Source organism: Rhopalosiphum padi, chromosome 4 (genome assembly GCF_020882245.1).
Source record: "Rhopalosiphum padi isolate XX-2018 chromosome 4, ASM2088224v1, whole genome shotgun sequence".
NCBI lineage: Eukaryota > Metazoa > Arthropoda > Insecta > Hemiptera > Aphididae > Rhopalosiphum > Rhopalosiphum padi.
In genome coordinates, this window is record NC_083600.1 from 43,149,477 (window position 1) to 43,169,138 (window position 19,662).

Sequence of the window (19,662 nt, forward strand, 5' to 3'; positions counted from 1 at the left end):
TTATTCATTAACTAACAACATTAGTGGCGTTGATAAATTTATAGTTAATTTATACTTAACATTCTAAATATAAAAACCCGTAAACTTATTTACTTTTAAAATCATGTATTGTTTTCAAATTCAAACAAATCATAAAAAAAAAATATATTTTTTAACTAAATAAAAACTATTAATTTTTATAATTATAATTGATCTGTGTGTGCTATTAAGTTAAAACATAACCATAATTTATCACTAAAATATTCTAACTCAAATTAATAATTATAATTAAATTTGGTTTAGAACTGGATGAGCAGTGAGCACACTGTATTTTGTTTATCAATAGTTATAACAATGTATATTTTAGTAAAAAATTGTCATTTTTGTTTCATATTATGATAATTTGAATAGAAGTCTTAAAATAATAATATGTAAAACACGTTTTGGATAAATAATTTGCAACTCAAATTTTGTATGTAAATAAATTACAGCTCGGCGACTTGTTATGCGAAATACCAAAATGTCCAACTGTCTATGGGCTTAACAGTTTATTGACAATTGTGCAGGGAGGCGTTTCGAGTAGAATAAAATAATATTATACTTCGACAGTTTCACAGATATTAAAAAAGGATAGAATTAGACATATCCTTTGTGTTGTTGTAGAATATATATTGGCGAATCTGATATCAATGTCATTGCATATCTATGTATCTTACTAAGTGAATTTAATATACGTTTGACATATATATATATATATAGGTACTTGACGTTTTAATCTTTTATAATATTATATTACTGTCTCAAATACGCTCTTTGTGTCGTTTCGTTCTTGATTTTTTTTTAATTGTATATATACGCGTTTTTCACGTTTACGCGATTTAATGATAGAAATTGTTTTCAGTTTCAGGTTAACAGTCTCGAGATGTTAATGGCATGACTGGAACTCAAGTCACAATGTCCACCGCGCAGCCCACGCTGACACTCAGCGAACTCCAAAAGGTACGGCCCCGAGTATTATTTCATTACAAACATAATAATATAGGTAATATAGAACGTCGCAGAAACAATGCAAGCATCGACGTCTCTTTGAAACTATATACATAATGGTATATGTAATTGTGCGTCGCCCGTGTGGGAGTAACTCGTGTGTTAATATTATATACCTTATCATAATCAAACAGAGATCATGTAGTGCATACCTATATATGGCTACATATATATATATATATAGGTTTAACTGTGGTCTCCATTATTGTGTATCGCTGCAATATAATATGTGCAGAGTGTCTCATTTCAAAAACAAATTGTACATCGTGAGTCTTGCTGAGGATAATGGTCACCGGATTCCTTAACTTAATAAATAGCTTTACTTATCTGATTTGAGTGGACGCTACAGAAACACGCGTGTCTTATTATCATTGTCTGCCACACTCGAGTCTTGGCAAAAACGCGTTCACGCAGACCGATCTTAAATTCGATCTTTGATAATATTATAATAACGCCTAACCTGATGATATTGAATACCTATTAGTAATATATTTTTAAGACCATAATATGTTATAAGTTATAATCTAACCACGTGATTAAATCATATATAAAAAAAAAATGATGCACAGAGTTATAAACGTGGTATAAAATGACAAAGGGTACTGAGATTCTTGTTTTATTTTTAACGTCCAATGTTTAGCGTTGTTTTTTACAATAAATCATTAGGTAAAGACTAAAGAATAAGTTATTGCTGGACCAAAAAAAATGTTCTGATTTCGCTCGAAAACGTATTATATTTTCTTAAATATCAACAATATAATACATTATCCTTAAAACTTCATTCCACATAATCATAGTTTTATTAAAGCCTAAACATAAAATATTATTTACCGGGTGTTACGCGTGGATGACAATAATTGTCAAGGCACGACGGCCCATCATTTTAATGGTAAATGGTTATTATTATAAATTGTTATCAAATAATAAGAATTCCGAACACTATATAGCCTTACTGTAACTCTGGCAAATTATTTTTACCATTCTTTGAATACAATATTTAAATATAATTACTGTGAGTTAAATATCATAATTTATAATATTTATTTAAAACGCTGAAACTTATATTTTCAAAAAGATTGTCAACAACTATGAATTTTAGTTCCGTTTAATACTTATTTAGAAAATGTTAAAATTTGTCCTTTATTTCCAATACATTTGTCAGGAAATTATTGAGAACCTCTTATAAAATATTATTTTAGTTAACTCAACGGAAAATAATTTTGTTACCCACTAAATGTACTTAATAATTATCCTTTCTTCTTCAGTTTATATACTGTTTACATTTACCTATAATATAGAATATGTTTTAAGTTTTATTTTCGATATCTCAAATGTTATATATACGTATTATAGTTGATCTGCTTAAAACAAATTATTAATTATTTAATTTACTCATATATTGTAAGCTGGCAATTGAGCTACACCAAAATAAAAGGTGTTATAAAACAATGCTTTACATTTTTTTAAATATTTAAAAAAAATTATAAATTGGATATATTATCAAGTTATATAAACCCCTTTATTTATGTTATGAGCAAAATATTTGCCTATCACAAAAGTAAATAATAATATCTTGTCTTCTATAATCCTTAATTAACTGTCAACGTTTATAGTTAGTGCAATGAGCTCCAAAGGGAATCTTGTCTGACTAAACCAACCAATGGTTATAGTCTATAGATAATAACAACAATTAACCCTTACAAAATATAATATATTATTATATTATCATAAAGGAACGAGCATTTTATAAATAAAACAGGAAGGGGGGACCCTTTTGCATAGGAGGGTGGGTCGAGGTTGAATGTAATAATGATCATTGTCTGTTTGATATGTAAGCATAAACAAACGAGCGTAAATTAATCAACATGTTCAACCTTCAGGTCCATAATCGATCAACCGTGAATTTAAATGTTTTAATTGCTACAATCGCGTAATCATGTTAGCTAGTAACAGTTTTAGTTGAACTGAATTAACATAATTAAATACACAGAAAAAAATACGTACCGATAGTTTTAAATATTAAATGAGCCTGATCGCTATTTATATATATATATATAAAATGGTTAACGTAAAAACAATCCAAATTTATACTTTATTCATCCTAATTTCAACCGAAATGACAAAATATTATAATTTTTCATACATAGAGAGATAATTGGTTTTGTTTTTGCTCTGTTTACAAATGTTATAAAATATAATAATATACGCAGACGAAAAATATAAAATGTCGATTGGGTTAATGATTTAAATGCAAATCTCACCAAGACGCATATTATATTATTGCATTACATGTGCTCTACATTAAAATGATTATTTTAACAGAGGTTGGGTATTATAGTGTTTGAGGCCATGGTATATTTTTATTATTAAAATGTCAAGTGATAAGAAATCGTTTTTGAAAGGCCATTTGACGTGGACTAAATAGGACATTGTTAATTTGTGTTCTAATAATTTTTTAACACCATTATACTTTTCTAAGGCTTCTATTATTATTATTGTTTTTATTATTATTATAAAATAATGCTATAACCTGAATTGTAAATCACGTCTTATTAAATTCTAGATGAAAACCTATAGTTATCCTTAGGTTATTAATTTATTATCTATTCATTTAAAAACTTAAAATAATTTTTTGTCTTATAAAATTATTACATTTGCCATTCATTAGGTCTGTTCAAAATAGTTTCTTCTTTTTTTTCTTTCGGAAACTGAATTTATTTATTTATGTATTCTTATTTGGTTAGTGGCCGTGTACTAATGTTTTTTTCTGTAGAGTGTAAAGTTAATTTCAAGTCATTAACCACTTATAGCAACTATCTCAGTGCACTATTATTAATCATAACTTTTACTCTTTGGTTTTGAGTATTGTGTATTAATGTTATTATACATTGAAAATACGATATAAGAATTAAATGTTTACTCGTATATAAATTATGATTGTAAAACGATTTAATTTCAGTATTTCATAAGTTAAATATTATTTTTAATTAAAATTTTTAATCAATTAATACTTATTAATGGCCATTCTCTATAATTTACAAACTTTCAAAATGTTTGTTACATTTTAAAAATAATTTATTCTTGGTTATTAATTATTATTATCCATAAACTCTTAATTTTTCTAAATATCTTAAAAGCCAAATGGCTACGTACAACGTACGTATTATTGGATAATGAGTAATGACCTTCAATATTCACCATTTTATCAACGTAGTATAATATTTAAAAAAATATATATTGTTTAATGATATTTATATTATAAACGACTTTTATTGTGTCTTCAACAATTAATCTACAGTTTCTACAGTGAATTGTTATAGACTTAAGGAAAGAGATAGACAACACGTTTTCTAATCACTAATCTGCTTTACAGCATCCTTAAAATGTACTTTTGTTATAAGTAGTTGTTCCTTGATCAGTAAGTCTTAGACAGCGAGTAATATTGGTAGGTATTGTTATGAAGTATAACTTTTGGATCAGATAGGGTTTGAGTGGATGATTAATTTGTCAGGAATTTTTTTGTGGTGTACCACAATATAGTAAGTTTGTCAATAGTCGGTAAATGACAATCATTATGCAAGGCGATGAACGTTATATCTTATAATATACCGCGGAGAACCGATAATAAGCTTTAATGAAATTGATGGGAAAACTTATTATGAGATCTGATCAAAGGTTTGGTAGATTCTCCGTATTTGGTATATTGAACAGTCAAACCTAATCCATTACAGACGGCCGATGTTATAAAATATTATAATAATTCCTAAAGTGATTTTAAATCTCACGATGGGATCAAAGTATGGTAAATGTTCAATTATTGTTTACGTATTAGCTTTTTATCATGATATATCGTGTTTTCAGATAAAATATCTATATTAAGAATTATACGTACCTATGGTATTTACTATTTCGTTATAATATTTAAGTTAAAATGAGAATAAATGTAAACATTTATATTATATACTATATAGTATGAATGTTAAAACAAGATTAACAAAACGTATAAACCAATCAAAATTAGTTCAATATTTTGTACATTTTACATTTCAAACATATATATCATATATTATATACTATATCAATTTAATATATTTTATACGCGTTATCATATTCCAACGCAGTCGTCTAATACCGCGTAATGTGAGCACTATTGCAATATATTACTGATTTATTGTACCGCTTGTACCTATGTAATAAGATATAAAGATTTTTGACTCTTTAGTATATAATTAAACGTGGAAGTAGCAAAACGTTTTGATTAGAACAGACACGTGTATATTAATAATATTATTATTATTTATTTGGTTGGTGCTTGTATATACATTTGAGGAACCGTGGTGTTGAAAGATTAATTTAATTATTTACACTTAGTATTTATTTAAATAATCAACTCAAACGAGATTTGGTAGTCTCATTAAAGCAGTTCTTGAATATATAGTTATTTTACTATTAAAATAGTCATGTACGTTTTTAATTTTTGGATAAAAGTAAATATGTAAATTATCTTAGTAAACACATTAAATTTAGCTACGCTAAACTACGATAAAATATTAAGCCCGCTGTTTATGCGATTAATAACAGTTTAATGAAAAAATATACGCAGTTCCATGACATTTAATTTCATGTTTATTATAATTTATAATATTCTACACGATTCTCATCGCAGAACATCTCTTGAACTCATAACATTGTAATTACGTATAGATCGCGTTATCCCGCAGAGTCGGTTTAGTAGTTATACCTTACGCTTGTGTATAGGTAGTTAAATAAAATTACAATTTAGCTAAATAATATATTGCGATATCTATTCGATTTACATGAAGTTATCTTCTACTGATCTCAAACGTGTGTTTTATTGTGAAATGTATGTATAATATACCGCCCTTTATAATTTTATTATAATAACCCTTATGAACTTAGCATTACTGGTCAACATTTTAATCACTCTAATAAATTTTTAAGCCGGTTTTTCAAAATTATTATTAGACAACTTTCAATGTTGTTTGGGCTTTAATTTCAACGCTAAGATTTTTTTGTTTTTTTTTTTTTTTTGCTGTCGTCTTTTACAGTGGCAATACAAAATAAATAAGTACTCGTTAGACATTTTTTTTCAACTTTTTTACTACTAACGCTTTGAAAATAATAATAATAATTATGACCAATTTTAAAGTACCTAACCTTCTACCATATGTTTTGGATTTATTTAAATGTTGACTGCTAATCTTGTGTTGACTAAGGGTTTATCACACTTAATATAATATATGTTTTATCGTTTCGATAATTATGCCGATATAACAACTATAATTTAGAGCAGCTTGCACTGCACGGCGGCATAACGTGCTGTATTGAATTTTATAATATTGGATTTTAAACCATTTGTAATGTTCGTGGTTTTTTTAATTTTATTTTTTTAATCGTTCACGCTCAGCGTACCTTGACTGTTGCTGCCGCTGCAACGACATACGGGTTCGACATCCCCTCTTCATCCTCTCCCCACCCCACTCATCAACCGTAAACCACCACGATGCCCTTCCACTCAGAGACCCTTGGTCTATTTCCCGTTCGCGTTGTACAAACTGAAGAATCGCGCTCATTAACAGGTGTGCACCCACCCACGCACGCACGCACACACACACACACACATAAAGACAAATGCATATTCATTATATATATATGGGTGTTGCATGGACTAGCACACAACATACTTACGCACACATGCACCTACTGCACCATTATTACATAGGTACATAATATCATGTGTAAAACCATCTACCGACCCATCGGACGCGCGCTGGTGTGTGTGTGCCCGTTGTTTGATAATGATAACAATTATTATACGGTTCGACGTACTTTACCGTATATACACGCATAATGTTGTATTATTATATAGTTGTCCGAAAACCACACGTACGTGCGCACGTACGAGTTTGCGGTCCGCGTTTCGATATAGTTCGCTGTGTGCGTAATATTAATTTATATATATATACGAGTATATATGTATCAAAATATACCCCGCGCGTGTTGGGACTGCTAAAATTTGTGGTTTTTATGTTTTTTTGTTAACACTGACGGAAAAAATACGGTTTTAAGCGATAAATTCTATTTTATGAAAAAAATTGAAAAATTTAGAAATTCTTCTAGAACGGCTTCGACATACACATACCAACCCCTCCGGCGATGGCGGGTTACGTGGTTTTTAGTGCACTCATGATGTTCCGTGTAATATTATGTGATGGATGAAACTACGGCAGTGATTTTACGTAATGCTGTAATAATAATATTTATAATAACATTCGAATTCTGTACCGATTTTCCAGTCGTGCGATGTATTCCGCCGTCGATTTGTGCGTATCTGTATAGTATTACCTCTACTGCCATCATATTATAATTATACTATTAGATAATAATATTACGGTTTTCCAGTACGGTACTCGAAACGTTTGCGCGTAATCACGTTATTCGACCACTCCATAATAACCTATACGTACCTATTATGCATATTATTATTATCACATCCGGTATAATAGACGTTCCAAACTTGATTACACGCGTTGGTCGCTGATGCTCAAAATTAAATCGTAACAAAACGTATTGTCTTATAAACGGACTATATCACGTACAAGAGGATAATATTATTATCTCGGCCACGCCAGAAAGTCAGTCGTAGGCAGGTCGCAACCTATGTACATATGGTAATGTCGATGGTATATTTATGGTGAATAATAATTCGTGGAAACGATCGATTCGCATTTCGCGTTTCCCGATTTCTCTGTAGCATATACGACGAAGGCGGTCACGCGCGTAGTCCGGTCTCGTTTGCGACATAATTTAATTATTATAATATTGTTGTGCCACGCGATACACAATAATAATAATAATTTAATATTATTATATACCATTCGGTTCATCTCGTTAATGTTCATACCGTCTTATTATAATATTATATTATACACGATACACATGCACTATTATTGTAATATTATTATTCCTTTAACGGTCTTTCGAACACGCCGCAGATGCAGGACACGTTTACGCTCTGTTATAATATTATAGATAGATAGTCTTAGTCTTACGATATATTTTATGTATCCGTTGTAACATTATAAAATAATTTTCTTGGTTGTATTATATTATCAAAATCAGATTGGAATTAACTACATTCTATACGTATTATATACCCTTAAAATGTATTATATTCCAGTCTCCAGAAATCCGGATAATTGATAAAAGATACTCACAATATCGATAACCGAGATAATCTGCATAATAATTCGTTGAAAAGTTCAAATACTACACCATCCCCGAAAATAAGTTTGCAAATTAAAAGATAATAATATAATTCCGTCATGTAAGTTCATCATCCTTATTGTTTCGGGTAATTTTAGAATGTCGTATACACCAATATACTTTATCTATATGATATTTTTGGTACTTTTTTCATGTTAATTATAAATAATTAATTTCCACAGAGATCATTATGATTTATAACGTTTCATTGAGTATTTTAATGTTGTAGAACAAGGGTGCCCAAACCCAGGCCCGCGGGCCACGAAGTGGCCCGTCAACGCTTTTAGATTTGCCCGCCAACATCTATAGTCTATACTCTATACTCTAGATTTATCACCAGATATTGAAAAATTATTAGCTAATAAGTCTCTTCATAGGTCTCACTGATGTTTTTTTTTAAATATTATAAAAATTAAAATTAAAACATGTGAAATTTAAAATGTTGTTTAATTTAAATATCTATCTGTCCTATCTAATTAAGTATCTATTGAAAATAGAATTTTAGATGAATTATAAGTGTAAGAAAGTCTTGTTCATAACATGGCCCGCCAGCTAAATGTAATTGCAATTATAGCCCGCTTCCAAAATAAATTGGGCACCCTTGTTGTAGAACATTTTAAAAAGACCATTATTTTGAAATATATCCCTCTAATAAGTAGAGAATCTCTAAGGATATTCTCACTATATTATCAAATAATACCCCGGTGGTTCTCATTATAATATGTATGATCAAAGTTTGTTTATCTATATTATATATAGATATTATTTGTTCAAATAAAATATAATTTGAACACATGTTCGTGAAAAACCCCCCGTTTTTTATGTCGACGGTGAATAAATTAGACTTATTTTATGAATATCTCGAACTTGTGATTTTAGCAATTTGTAAAAACGAATAAAATATTTCAATGATAACTATACTCGAAAAATGAAATATACTCAATGAATATATATTTTATAATGAACACTTAAATTTAAAATCCCCGAATGGTTACGGCTTTCAATGCAATAATAATATCTATGTATAGATATAAAACGTATTTTCTCATCTCTTAACCATTATTGAGTACATGACATTTTAACTTAGCATTATATTTATAAAATTGATTTTCATTTTTAAATCACATTTTGACCTACTTACGTTTTTTTTTTATAAAATAATCGTGAAAATTCCAATATTTCTTATTCACAATTTACTAAAATATATCTTCCTATAAGTTTTATAATTATATTATTTCAAGTTTGATTTAAATTGCGTAAAATATTACTGAAATGTATATCAATACACGCTAATCATCGAAATAATATATTAATATCATTCGAAATCATGTTATGTATGCGTTTGTAGATAAATACTGTGCGAGTTCGTCCAGAGTATACGTTTTTCAATAATTTCAACGAGTGTCGTTCGTATTGGAACCCCGCTTTTCCACAGAACTATAATCATGTATACCGGGAGGAAGAAACCTTTCGGGGTAGAAATTTTTGTACTTCGCTACTGGCCGACTATGAAGTGAAAGCGAAACCGCTCCGCCAAACAACTGCTATACCTAAAATATATATATAATAAAGGAGCTGTAAGCTGGAAGGAAACGATAATAATATACCGGCTACCGTGTCGCGTCACGGACGTTTGATTCGGTTTTAAAACGTTTTTTCAACACCAAATGGGTTCCGCAAGTGTACCTGTATAATATATTATAATAGCAATATAAATTCTAAGTATTGTTATGTATAGTTTATTCACATAGCGCCTCATAACCCACGCACCACTGGCGACCTGACTGGCTTTTTCTCCCATTCCAAACGGAACTATAATACTATATACCAACATCATAACAACATCTCGGCGCAGTTCCGGTGTCCTAGTCCGATATAATTATATTGTACGCGGAGTATTTGCGTAGATCGAGAGATCGATGTAATGACGTCTATACTAGTATACTAGTGTGAATAATGATAAGCGTTAATCGACGATTTCCTATATCCGGGCGTGTCGGGGGTGCAGTGCGCGAGGTTCGATGAAAAGGAACGCGATTAGCAGGTGGGAGCTATCGGACCATTTCTGGGCGGAAAGCGATCCACCTGAACCGTGCACGGTAGCCAAGAGCTTTTTGCAAAAATGCGCCAGACAGTTCGACTGGTTGACGGCCGACAACCGTCGGGTCAAGTACCGGTTGACCGCTGCCGGCCGCGATATTATGCCGGAGAGGGCGACCCGTCCTCGTCCGCCCCGGAGATCGATGGACCGTGTACGCGGTTGCGGTTGCTGCTATGTTGACGATCGTGCGCGAACCGCCGGTACCGCCACCGATAACGAGATTATTTTTGTCAACGACGGCAGTGGCGGTCGCGATAACTGTAACAAATACATGACGCCACTGCAGCCCCAACACCCGCTGCCGTGCGTAATCAGACGAGCCGACAACGATAACGTGGCCGCCAACACCACTGACCGCGGTGGGACCGAAACCGTTCCGTACCGCGAGGTTAGTACCTAAATACATGTGTATTATGTTATACTATGGTTATAATTTTATAAACTTCTATTGAGTGATGTAGGTATATTTCTAAGCATAAAACACAACGATTTTTTTCGTTTCTCCTGAAGAGTGACACAAATTAGTATTTTATCTTTCAAATTATTTTTTATTCATTATAATATTGTATACTAACCTATAAAATTAGTGCGTTAACAGATTCACTATTCACTTACTGTATATTTTTGCTATGCATGTTTTTTATTGTAAAATAATCATGTGTTTTTAATTTCCTGTACTGAATGCCTTTGGGTGTGTATTTTAAATAAATAAATAAACAAAATTAAAGTAATTAAACCATTTACAGGGTATTAATCTACACGAAATAAAGCGAACTTTATTATATAATAATTTATCATACATATTAATATTATATTCTTTATACTCGTATCGCCACTATTCTTGTTGAATTCGCCTATTATAAAATTTAAAGTAAAAATATTATCTAGGACCCAATTAGTATTTTTTAGATACTTAAATTTTGAAGTCAGTAATAACTAATAAGTGTTTTAAAATTCATAAAATATGTACGGTTTTAAAATGATCAAAACTTTATATTAAGTATATCTTAACATTTAATAGAATGTCGAAATAAAATATTAATAATAATAATTTTTATTGCTCAAACTTTTTGAAATTAGTATGATTTCGTAAATACAATTTATTAATCGATATATTCAATTAATTATTTTTTTTTATTAAACTCGAATATAGCAAATAGGTCTAAAACCGGAATATAGTTATACCGATTAATAATAATAAAATATAAATACTCGTGCAGTCATGTTTGCATGTTGTGTATTTATTACATTAATATGCAGTATGCATGATTGATTTTTCAATTATAATTTAATAATTATAATTATTAAATTAATAGTATTACGTATGTATTTAGTGTTTTGAATATTTTTCACTATGTATCTATGTAATATAGGTTAAAAACCAATTTTCATACTATATTTGGTACTATGCATGTTTTTTGTTCATATAAGTATTAAGTATTAAGTACTCGTTTTAATAAAAATATTAGTTACAAAAAACACTATGATGTGTGCCTAAAAAAATCATTAACGAAAAAAGAAAATTGGCTGTACCACTTGCATCGAAATATTATATTATCACTATAGACTTAAGTCGTCGATATTTGTTTCCTCCTATACATTCGCGATTTACGATCAGTGCAATAACAATAATATAACGGAGCACGTTACGCGGACGCCTATGATCGTCGTCGTGTTTGTCCCCTGGGAAACTCGTGAAAAAAAAGGAAACTGGGATGGTCTATGGTTTTTGCAATTCCCTTTGGAAAATGATAGTTAAACCGCTATTATTTTGTATTGTTTGTTAACTTATTTTTATTTTTTTAAAGGTTTTCGTTAATCCTAAGTGAACAAAACCTTGAGTATACTCTAAAAGATTGTATCTACTTAGAATTATTATATTAAATGTATTATATTTTATAGAAATATGTGAATAGCATTGTTTCAGAGTAACGAGAAAAATTTAACTATAACTATAGACTATGAGTCTATGATGTGTATACAATGTATACACACACATATACTATACATATTATATAAATAAATTGATCGTACCGTGATTAACTGTTCATATTATTATTCGTAGTAACTATTTTAAAGATATTGTTTTTTTTTATTGCTTGTAATTTTATATTTTCAAAAGACGACTTGATCCAATTGTTTCTACATTATCGATTTTGTTGTCTTAGCGTATTATACTAAATTCATTTAAACAAAATACAGTATTCATACATTATTTTGTATTACTCTTATATCGATGGTATTATTTATCCTGTCGTTCAAAATTTCGCGACCATCACATTTTTCTTTCAGGATTTATACATAAATATATTTTATTATTATCAATTTCGTCTTATATGCTTGTAATGTAATATGAGTAATATAATAATATTTATTTAATTTATCCACTTGAACCATACTAATATATTTTTGAAGAATTTACTTAGTGCCTTTAGTTATTTTGTTTTTTCCAATAATTTTGGTTCATATGTATTCTTTTTTCGCTATATTACGAAAAATATGAGCTTAATATTAATTTTATTTTCGTGGATTATGCCGTTTAACTGTACGTATAGCAGTTTATTATTATTATTTTCGTGGTTTTATTCGATCACTTTAACAGACGTTTTATTTTCGTAGAATTTAAACATTTTATCGTAACTATAAAATATATTTTATTATTAAATTACATTTAAAATCCATGCATGTAAGATAAATGATTACCATATTTATGATAGTATTTCAAATGTGTAGTCAATTTCTCTATACGCATCCATTTAGCACATACATACAATATATGATCCTATTTGGCAACAAAAAGCACAAATGCACAATTTAGATTATAACATATTATAACAAAGTAGCACTACTACACTAAACTAACTGCATAACAACTCATTCATTTACAAACTTACACATTAAGTGGTGTGGTTTACTCTCTACATAAATATCATACAACTTATAAATAACGTTAATAACATTTTAATTTTTGGAATGTTAAATAATTTTTGTTTTTTAGAACATAAATGCATCATTTTTGAAACATAATTAAAATAAGCTTATGCTCTTTTGACGAAATGTCATAATAAGTTTAAAATAAAAAGTAATGTTTATGAGTCGCATACGTAAATAGTAAAATCTGAATTTCTCTTGAGAATTCGAATAAATAAGTTCATTTATCTCATTTATCATTCCTTTACGCGATATTTACACAATTTAATTCATGAGTTGGTAAATTAAATACTGTGCTCAGTTGAATGTCTAAATATTCAACAAATAAACAAATTATTTATTATTTAATTAGTCTTATTTTAAACGAATTATAACTTCCGAAAAATAAAGTTAAAACTGGTATATATAATGAAAACATTTATTAACTTAATTTTTGTGGAGAACTACATATTTCAACCTAAAAAAAATTATATACCTATATAAGTACTAAAAAGGTTCTTTTTTGTTAAATCAACAGTTTTACTTTTTTTGTATAAAAATGTTATACAATAATTGGGATGTATGTAAAGTGACATAATGATTCATTTTGAATAAATTAATGTTAAATTTGACCAATTATTTTTAAAATAGAAAACACTATTAATATCACATTGTGGAAGTCAATATTTGTTTTTTACATGTAATGGTCATGGGTTTTTTTTTAAATAATAATAGCATATTTTATATATTTGAAAATAATTGAAATGCATTTTGTTTGAAACCTCAAAATTGTGTGATCGTCAAAATTTTTCCAATCTTTTTAGAAGCATATTTAAATTTTTCTACAGTACTCGTATTCTGCATGAAAAAGTATTTACAAATTACAAATAATAATAATAATAACACATTATTATAAAACACGGTCTGGTCACATATAAAATGTACTTATTTGTTCATATTATAAAACTTTATAACATTAAAAATTATGTATGTACTTATTGTATTTTTTTAACTAGCATTAAATTTAGAACTGAACAATGTATGAATTACAAATATGCTATACTACACAATAAAATAAGTACTTTAAAATATAAATGTATAAATATGTATAAATTACAATTAAGATAAACATAATTGCTATTTAATGTATCTATAAATTGTAATAATGTATGAATATTGAATAATAATATTCGGTTGGTAACTTAGGGTTGGTACTCCTGAAAAATTCCAGGATACATCATATGAAAACGAATCTATGTAATTGTTTTTCTGATGATAGGCAATTATATTATATTTATTTTTTACAATTAAGATGTTATTAATCTTCTACCTGATAGGTAAGATATTGTGTACATATCATATTATTATATTAAGTCTTTACTATTTTGTATTAAATTTGTATGATGCAATCTAACTGTATCACTTTGTCTCTGTGAAACCACTGAATAACTATTATTCTGTAGTATAATCGATGTGATATATTTCACATGACTGTTAAAATTTACCAGTTATTAAATTACTTTAAATTGTTATTACTTATCACGTTTTAACTTAATATTTCATATTCGCACATTTAATTGTTATTTATGCGTGACAAATATTATACTTTTCTAATCGTATACGTTCAATACGATCACTGCATATTTTTATAGAAGTAAGAAATCTAAAAATATTTAATAAAAACACATTTTTGTAAAACACGACCCCCACCAACGGGAATTTTGGCTTTTAAAATACAACCTAAAGCTGTTATTGGTATTGTATCTACATAATAAATTAAAGTAGATAATATTTTATATAATTCAATACCTACTAATGTGTGCGCTTAGGTAGTGCAATATTCAATATTTAAATCTAGTGTATTATAGTTAGTGTAACACTGTTTGATTTTGAATAATAATTTGTATAACCCATTTGATAAAAATAAATTTACATTATAAAATTTTATTGAAAATATTACAATACATACACACACACATACGTATATGTATATTTTATATAATATATCAAGTATTAATTTTATTTTAGATTTTAAGCAGAACATTTAATAAATTTGTTTTAATTGTGTCTTAAGAAATTTGTTTTAGTAGAAAAAAATGTTTTGATTATAAACATTAAAGTCTATAGTGGCTTTTTTTAGTTGATTGGTTCTAATTGGTAATTTAAAGAGATAATACTTTTAAGACTTTTTAAAATAATCGTTAAAAAAAAATTAAATATTTGTTAAAATTATAATATAATTATTAAAATGATAATAATAATAATAAATAATAAAAATAATTCTTTGGTGATAGCAATATTAAAAAACATATTATGGGTACTTAATAACATAGATTGACCACCACCTTCATTGAGAATCATTTTTCGTATGCTAAATATGATTTATTATTGAATTAAATATTAAACACATAATATATTATTACTGTCTTACTTGATGAAGAGATATATTTAACATAAATATCTACAACAGAATGATTACCTATATTTTATAATTTATTTTTAATCTATTAAAAAAAAATTACAATTTAATTTGTTTTTAATTAAAGGTTAACTATGTATTGTATTTGAGAAAAATATTTGAACATATAATTGAAATAGATTATTATTTAACATACCCGATGAAAAATAAATAGTAGGGAATTTTTCGATATTGTTGACTATTCGCGAGTTTTTCAGGGAATTTATTTCAAGTTGCGTTTTCGGTAATTTACGAACCTAAAACCACTGTGTTCCATTTTACTGTGAAAAAATGTTTATATATATAGTGTGATTTTCAATTAAATTTATTAATTTTGAAAAATGAGAACTTGAGTCCATTTTTTCACCAATATTTACACAGCATAAACAGAGCACTCAACGTTAGGCACATTACTTAAATATAAATATTTAAAACTTCTTCTCAATTCATTAACTTATAAACCAACTTTAATTCTTGACGTAGCTCTTTACACAAATTGTCTCACGAGAATTTCCTAATTTAAAAATAACATGCTAATAGAATCAACATTACACCACCACTTTAAATTAACATACTCTCGTGAGACATTTTGTATATTATATTAAAAAATAAAAAAGTTGTTGAATGGTATATCGTAAAAATGTATATATTAATGCCTACTCTCAAAATCAATTACTAGCTAACAAGTATCTTTTTTGGAGAATTTCCTTTGATTCCTTTTGTTTACTATTTAAAATTATATATTATGAATGTATAATTGATGCCTACTATTTCACACAAAAGCTTCTATTTTTGTGTATTAAAAATAAAATACTAATTAGTCATGTAATTGAAATAAATTAAACGCTTCAAATATTTTATTACGCAGATTTTATACACGTTAAGTTGTTATTTATTTAAAGACATTTCGAGATTATGTTCAGTGATTAAACTCATTATAAATATAAATCGTGATTAATTTATACAATTAAAAAATATACACGCTGACCATTGTGTACTTTAGCAAAACAACGCGTTCGTTTTCTATAGAAAGCCCAACGGCTTGTTAAGAAATCTGCAAAACGCAGATTTTGTCCTCAATTTGTAAATCATTGAGTCACATTTTAATTTATTATTAAAATATAAAATATCTGGTTTGTTGATATTTTAATAAATTTAATATAAACTGAAATAATACACTCCAACAATTAAAAATATGTTTATATAAATCTTTCGTTTTATATATTTTTAATATGTTAATTTATTTTGTTTGATTTAATATTAATAAAGTGATCTTGAAACCTTTTATATGGTATAATTATTTATAGTTTCAATCAATATACCTTATACAAATATGAAAAATGGTGTTGAAATCGCGACGAGTGAATTTTATAGTTTTTACTTTCCTAAAATTGTTTTAGAAAGTAGTAGGCGTAGTCATACCTATACCTGCTCCCGAAAGAGTATAGACTTTATTTTCTGTGTGTTGGAAAATGGTTATACTTATTATGTATCTCTTACAATTGGTAATATAAAAATAAATTAATATTCTTTATTACCATCCTTTTTAAAAATTTCCAAGTTACTTTTATTACCGAGACATTTTGCGCAGTTGTCCAACAACAGTAAAAAATTATACATCCCATAATTTCTAAGCATGTTTGTATAACTTCCACAATATTTCTTCTTCTTATTATTATTTTTTTGCTTGGAATTTGTTGTTTCCGGCCACTGCAGTCTCGTGTATCCGGAATGAAATCGTTGATGCAACCATTATTTATTTAGAATTATTATTAGATAGGTCTCGGGTCCATCTGTTATTACATTATATTGCTCAATTTGTCATGATATTTATTGCGTTCGTTTTAAGGATCATATTACTTGTAATCAATTTACATTATAAAGAAAAATATTTCATTCCTATAAACATATTATGGAAGATATGGTTATTGGGTATTCTAAAGTTTTATCTATCTACATAGCCTGGTTAATAATTTTATTTCAAATCGATACCAAACTGCAGTGCAATCAGTATGTGTTCTTTATTATTTTTCTTGACTAAAAAAAACTTTTTTTATTGTTCACATTTTTTTACATTATCCGCGTAAAAATGTAAATACCTTATGCGCACAAATTTAAAAAAAAAAAATAATTGGATAAAGTTTGAATAACTAGGGTTAAAGACAAATTAATTTCATTTTTATTTTGATGAATGTATCGAATGTATAAATACAAATCTACGTGTAAATAATTATGGTCATAAACTGATAAAAACGTTTTTATTCGTTACATAATATTTTTCAATTTTAGGGAGAACTTGTGTGGTTTGACCCAGGTGTTGGCCATGTCTTACCCGGAGAAGTTTTGGAGTACCACAAACCTGCTCAAGTACTCACTGTGCAGGCTGTTATTGCGGGGAAAGTAAGTCCTAAATGAAATGTTTGCTATTGCGATTTTAATATAATATTTTCGAACTCAACAGACGCAAATATTTTCGCTTACAAGTTCCAACGGTGTTAATCGGCGACAAGATCTTGGTCAAAATGGTATTGAAGACATGATACAACTTACGTAAGTAGTTCTTTTTCTTTTTAAAGAATAACAAATGAAATATAATTAAATTATTATGCGTAATGTATTTTTAGAGACTTAAACGAGGCTTCGTTATTATGGAATTTGAAAATTCGATACGACAAAGAACTTATATATGTAAGTACTTAAGCTCATATAACCGTTTAAAAAAAGAAATGTTGAAATTAACAAAATTGTTTTGTAAGGACGAATTTGTTCAGAAATATAGTAACTTTACCTACATTTATTATATTAATTTATCTTCGATTTTCTAGACGTATACTGGAAGCATATTAGTGGCGGTAAATCCTTACAAAATGTACGATATGTATGGGTTAGACATGGTAAAAAAATACGAAGGCCAAATTTTAGGAACACTACCACCGTGAGTAAAATTTAAAAATTATTTTGAAGCTTATGAATAAAATATATTAAATTGTGTTTTTCTTTCAGTCATTTGTTCGCAGTTGGTTCCGCAGCTTACGGAATGCTTCCTAGAGGAAATCAAGTTGTCGTCATTTCTGGCGAATCAGGTTCTGGTAAAACGGAATCCACTAAGCTTATAATGCAGTATTTAGCAGCTGTTAATAAATCGCCATCCAATCTCATTACCGAACAAATTTTAGAAGCATCCCCATTACTGGAAAGTTTTGGTAATGCCAAAACAGTGCGTAATGACAATTCATCCCGATTTGGAAAGTTTTTAGAAGTCCATTTCAAACAGTACGTAATAGTTTTAAATTCACTAATAATATTATAATACGAATTGCATTCATCTACAATGTTGGATAATACGAGATTACGGACGGACTATCTAAAAAATGATACTCTTTTTGTACTTAAAATGACACGATTATGGACAAAATTTAATGGAACTACGTTTCCAAGTTGATGTATCGGTGAAAGAAAGTATGTTAACAATTTCTTTAAATTAAACTAAAAAATTAGCAGTTTCAACTTAATATTGGGTATAGTTATTTTCTTTCGAATTTTTCCTTTAATATCTGCTGCTTGATTTGTTCGTACAGACAGCGGTGGATAGTGCTATTTTATGTTACCGGGAATTGAATTCAAGGGCCCAGAATGAAAGTGCCCAAAATTTTTTTCTGTACATAACAGAGTATTATTATGATTTATGGATATGCTCATCGAGAAACTGACGGATATTTTGTTAGACGTCGTTAGAATACTGACACCACTGCAGTTTTAATTTGTAACTATTTTATGTATATTATATACTATATCTTTCTGCTGAGTTTATAAATCGATCTATTTATTTGTGTTGACAAAAATTAAGTATTAACTACTTTCTGATGAAATTATTTAATTT

General features: G+C 28.1%; 1 protein-coding gene across 2 annotated transcripts in view; it reads left to right on the plus strand.

The window, feature by feature from the left end:
- Window positions 1-19,662, plus strand: part of LOC132930316 (unconventional myosin-XV) — a 53,332-nt gene that overhangs the window by 12,319 nt on the left and 21,351 nt on the right. The window contains exons 2-7 of one of the 2 annotated variants that reach the window (XM_060996115.1): window positions 881-978; window positions 18,072-18,182; window positions 18,244-18,332; window positions 18,407-18,470; window positions 18,608-18,717; window positions 18,786-19,055. In XM_060996115.1, coding sequence (XP_060852098.1) covers window positions 913-978; window positions 18,072-18,182; window positions 18,244-18,332; window positions 18,407-18,470; window positions 18,608-18,717; window positions 18,786-19,055 — 710 coding nt within the window. In that variant the 5' untranslated portion in view covers window positions 881-912. Of the gene's footprint in view, window positions 1-880; window positions 979-10,319; window positions 10,803-18,071; window positions 18,183-18,243; window positions 18,333-18,406; window positions 18,471-18,607; window positions 18,718-18,785; window positions 19,056-19,662 lie in introns of those variants that run through there. The other variant, XM_060996114.1, reaches the window with a different exon arrangement.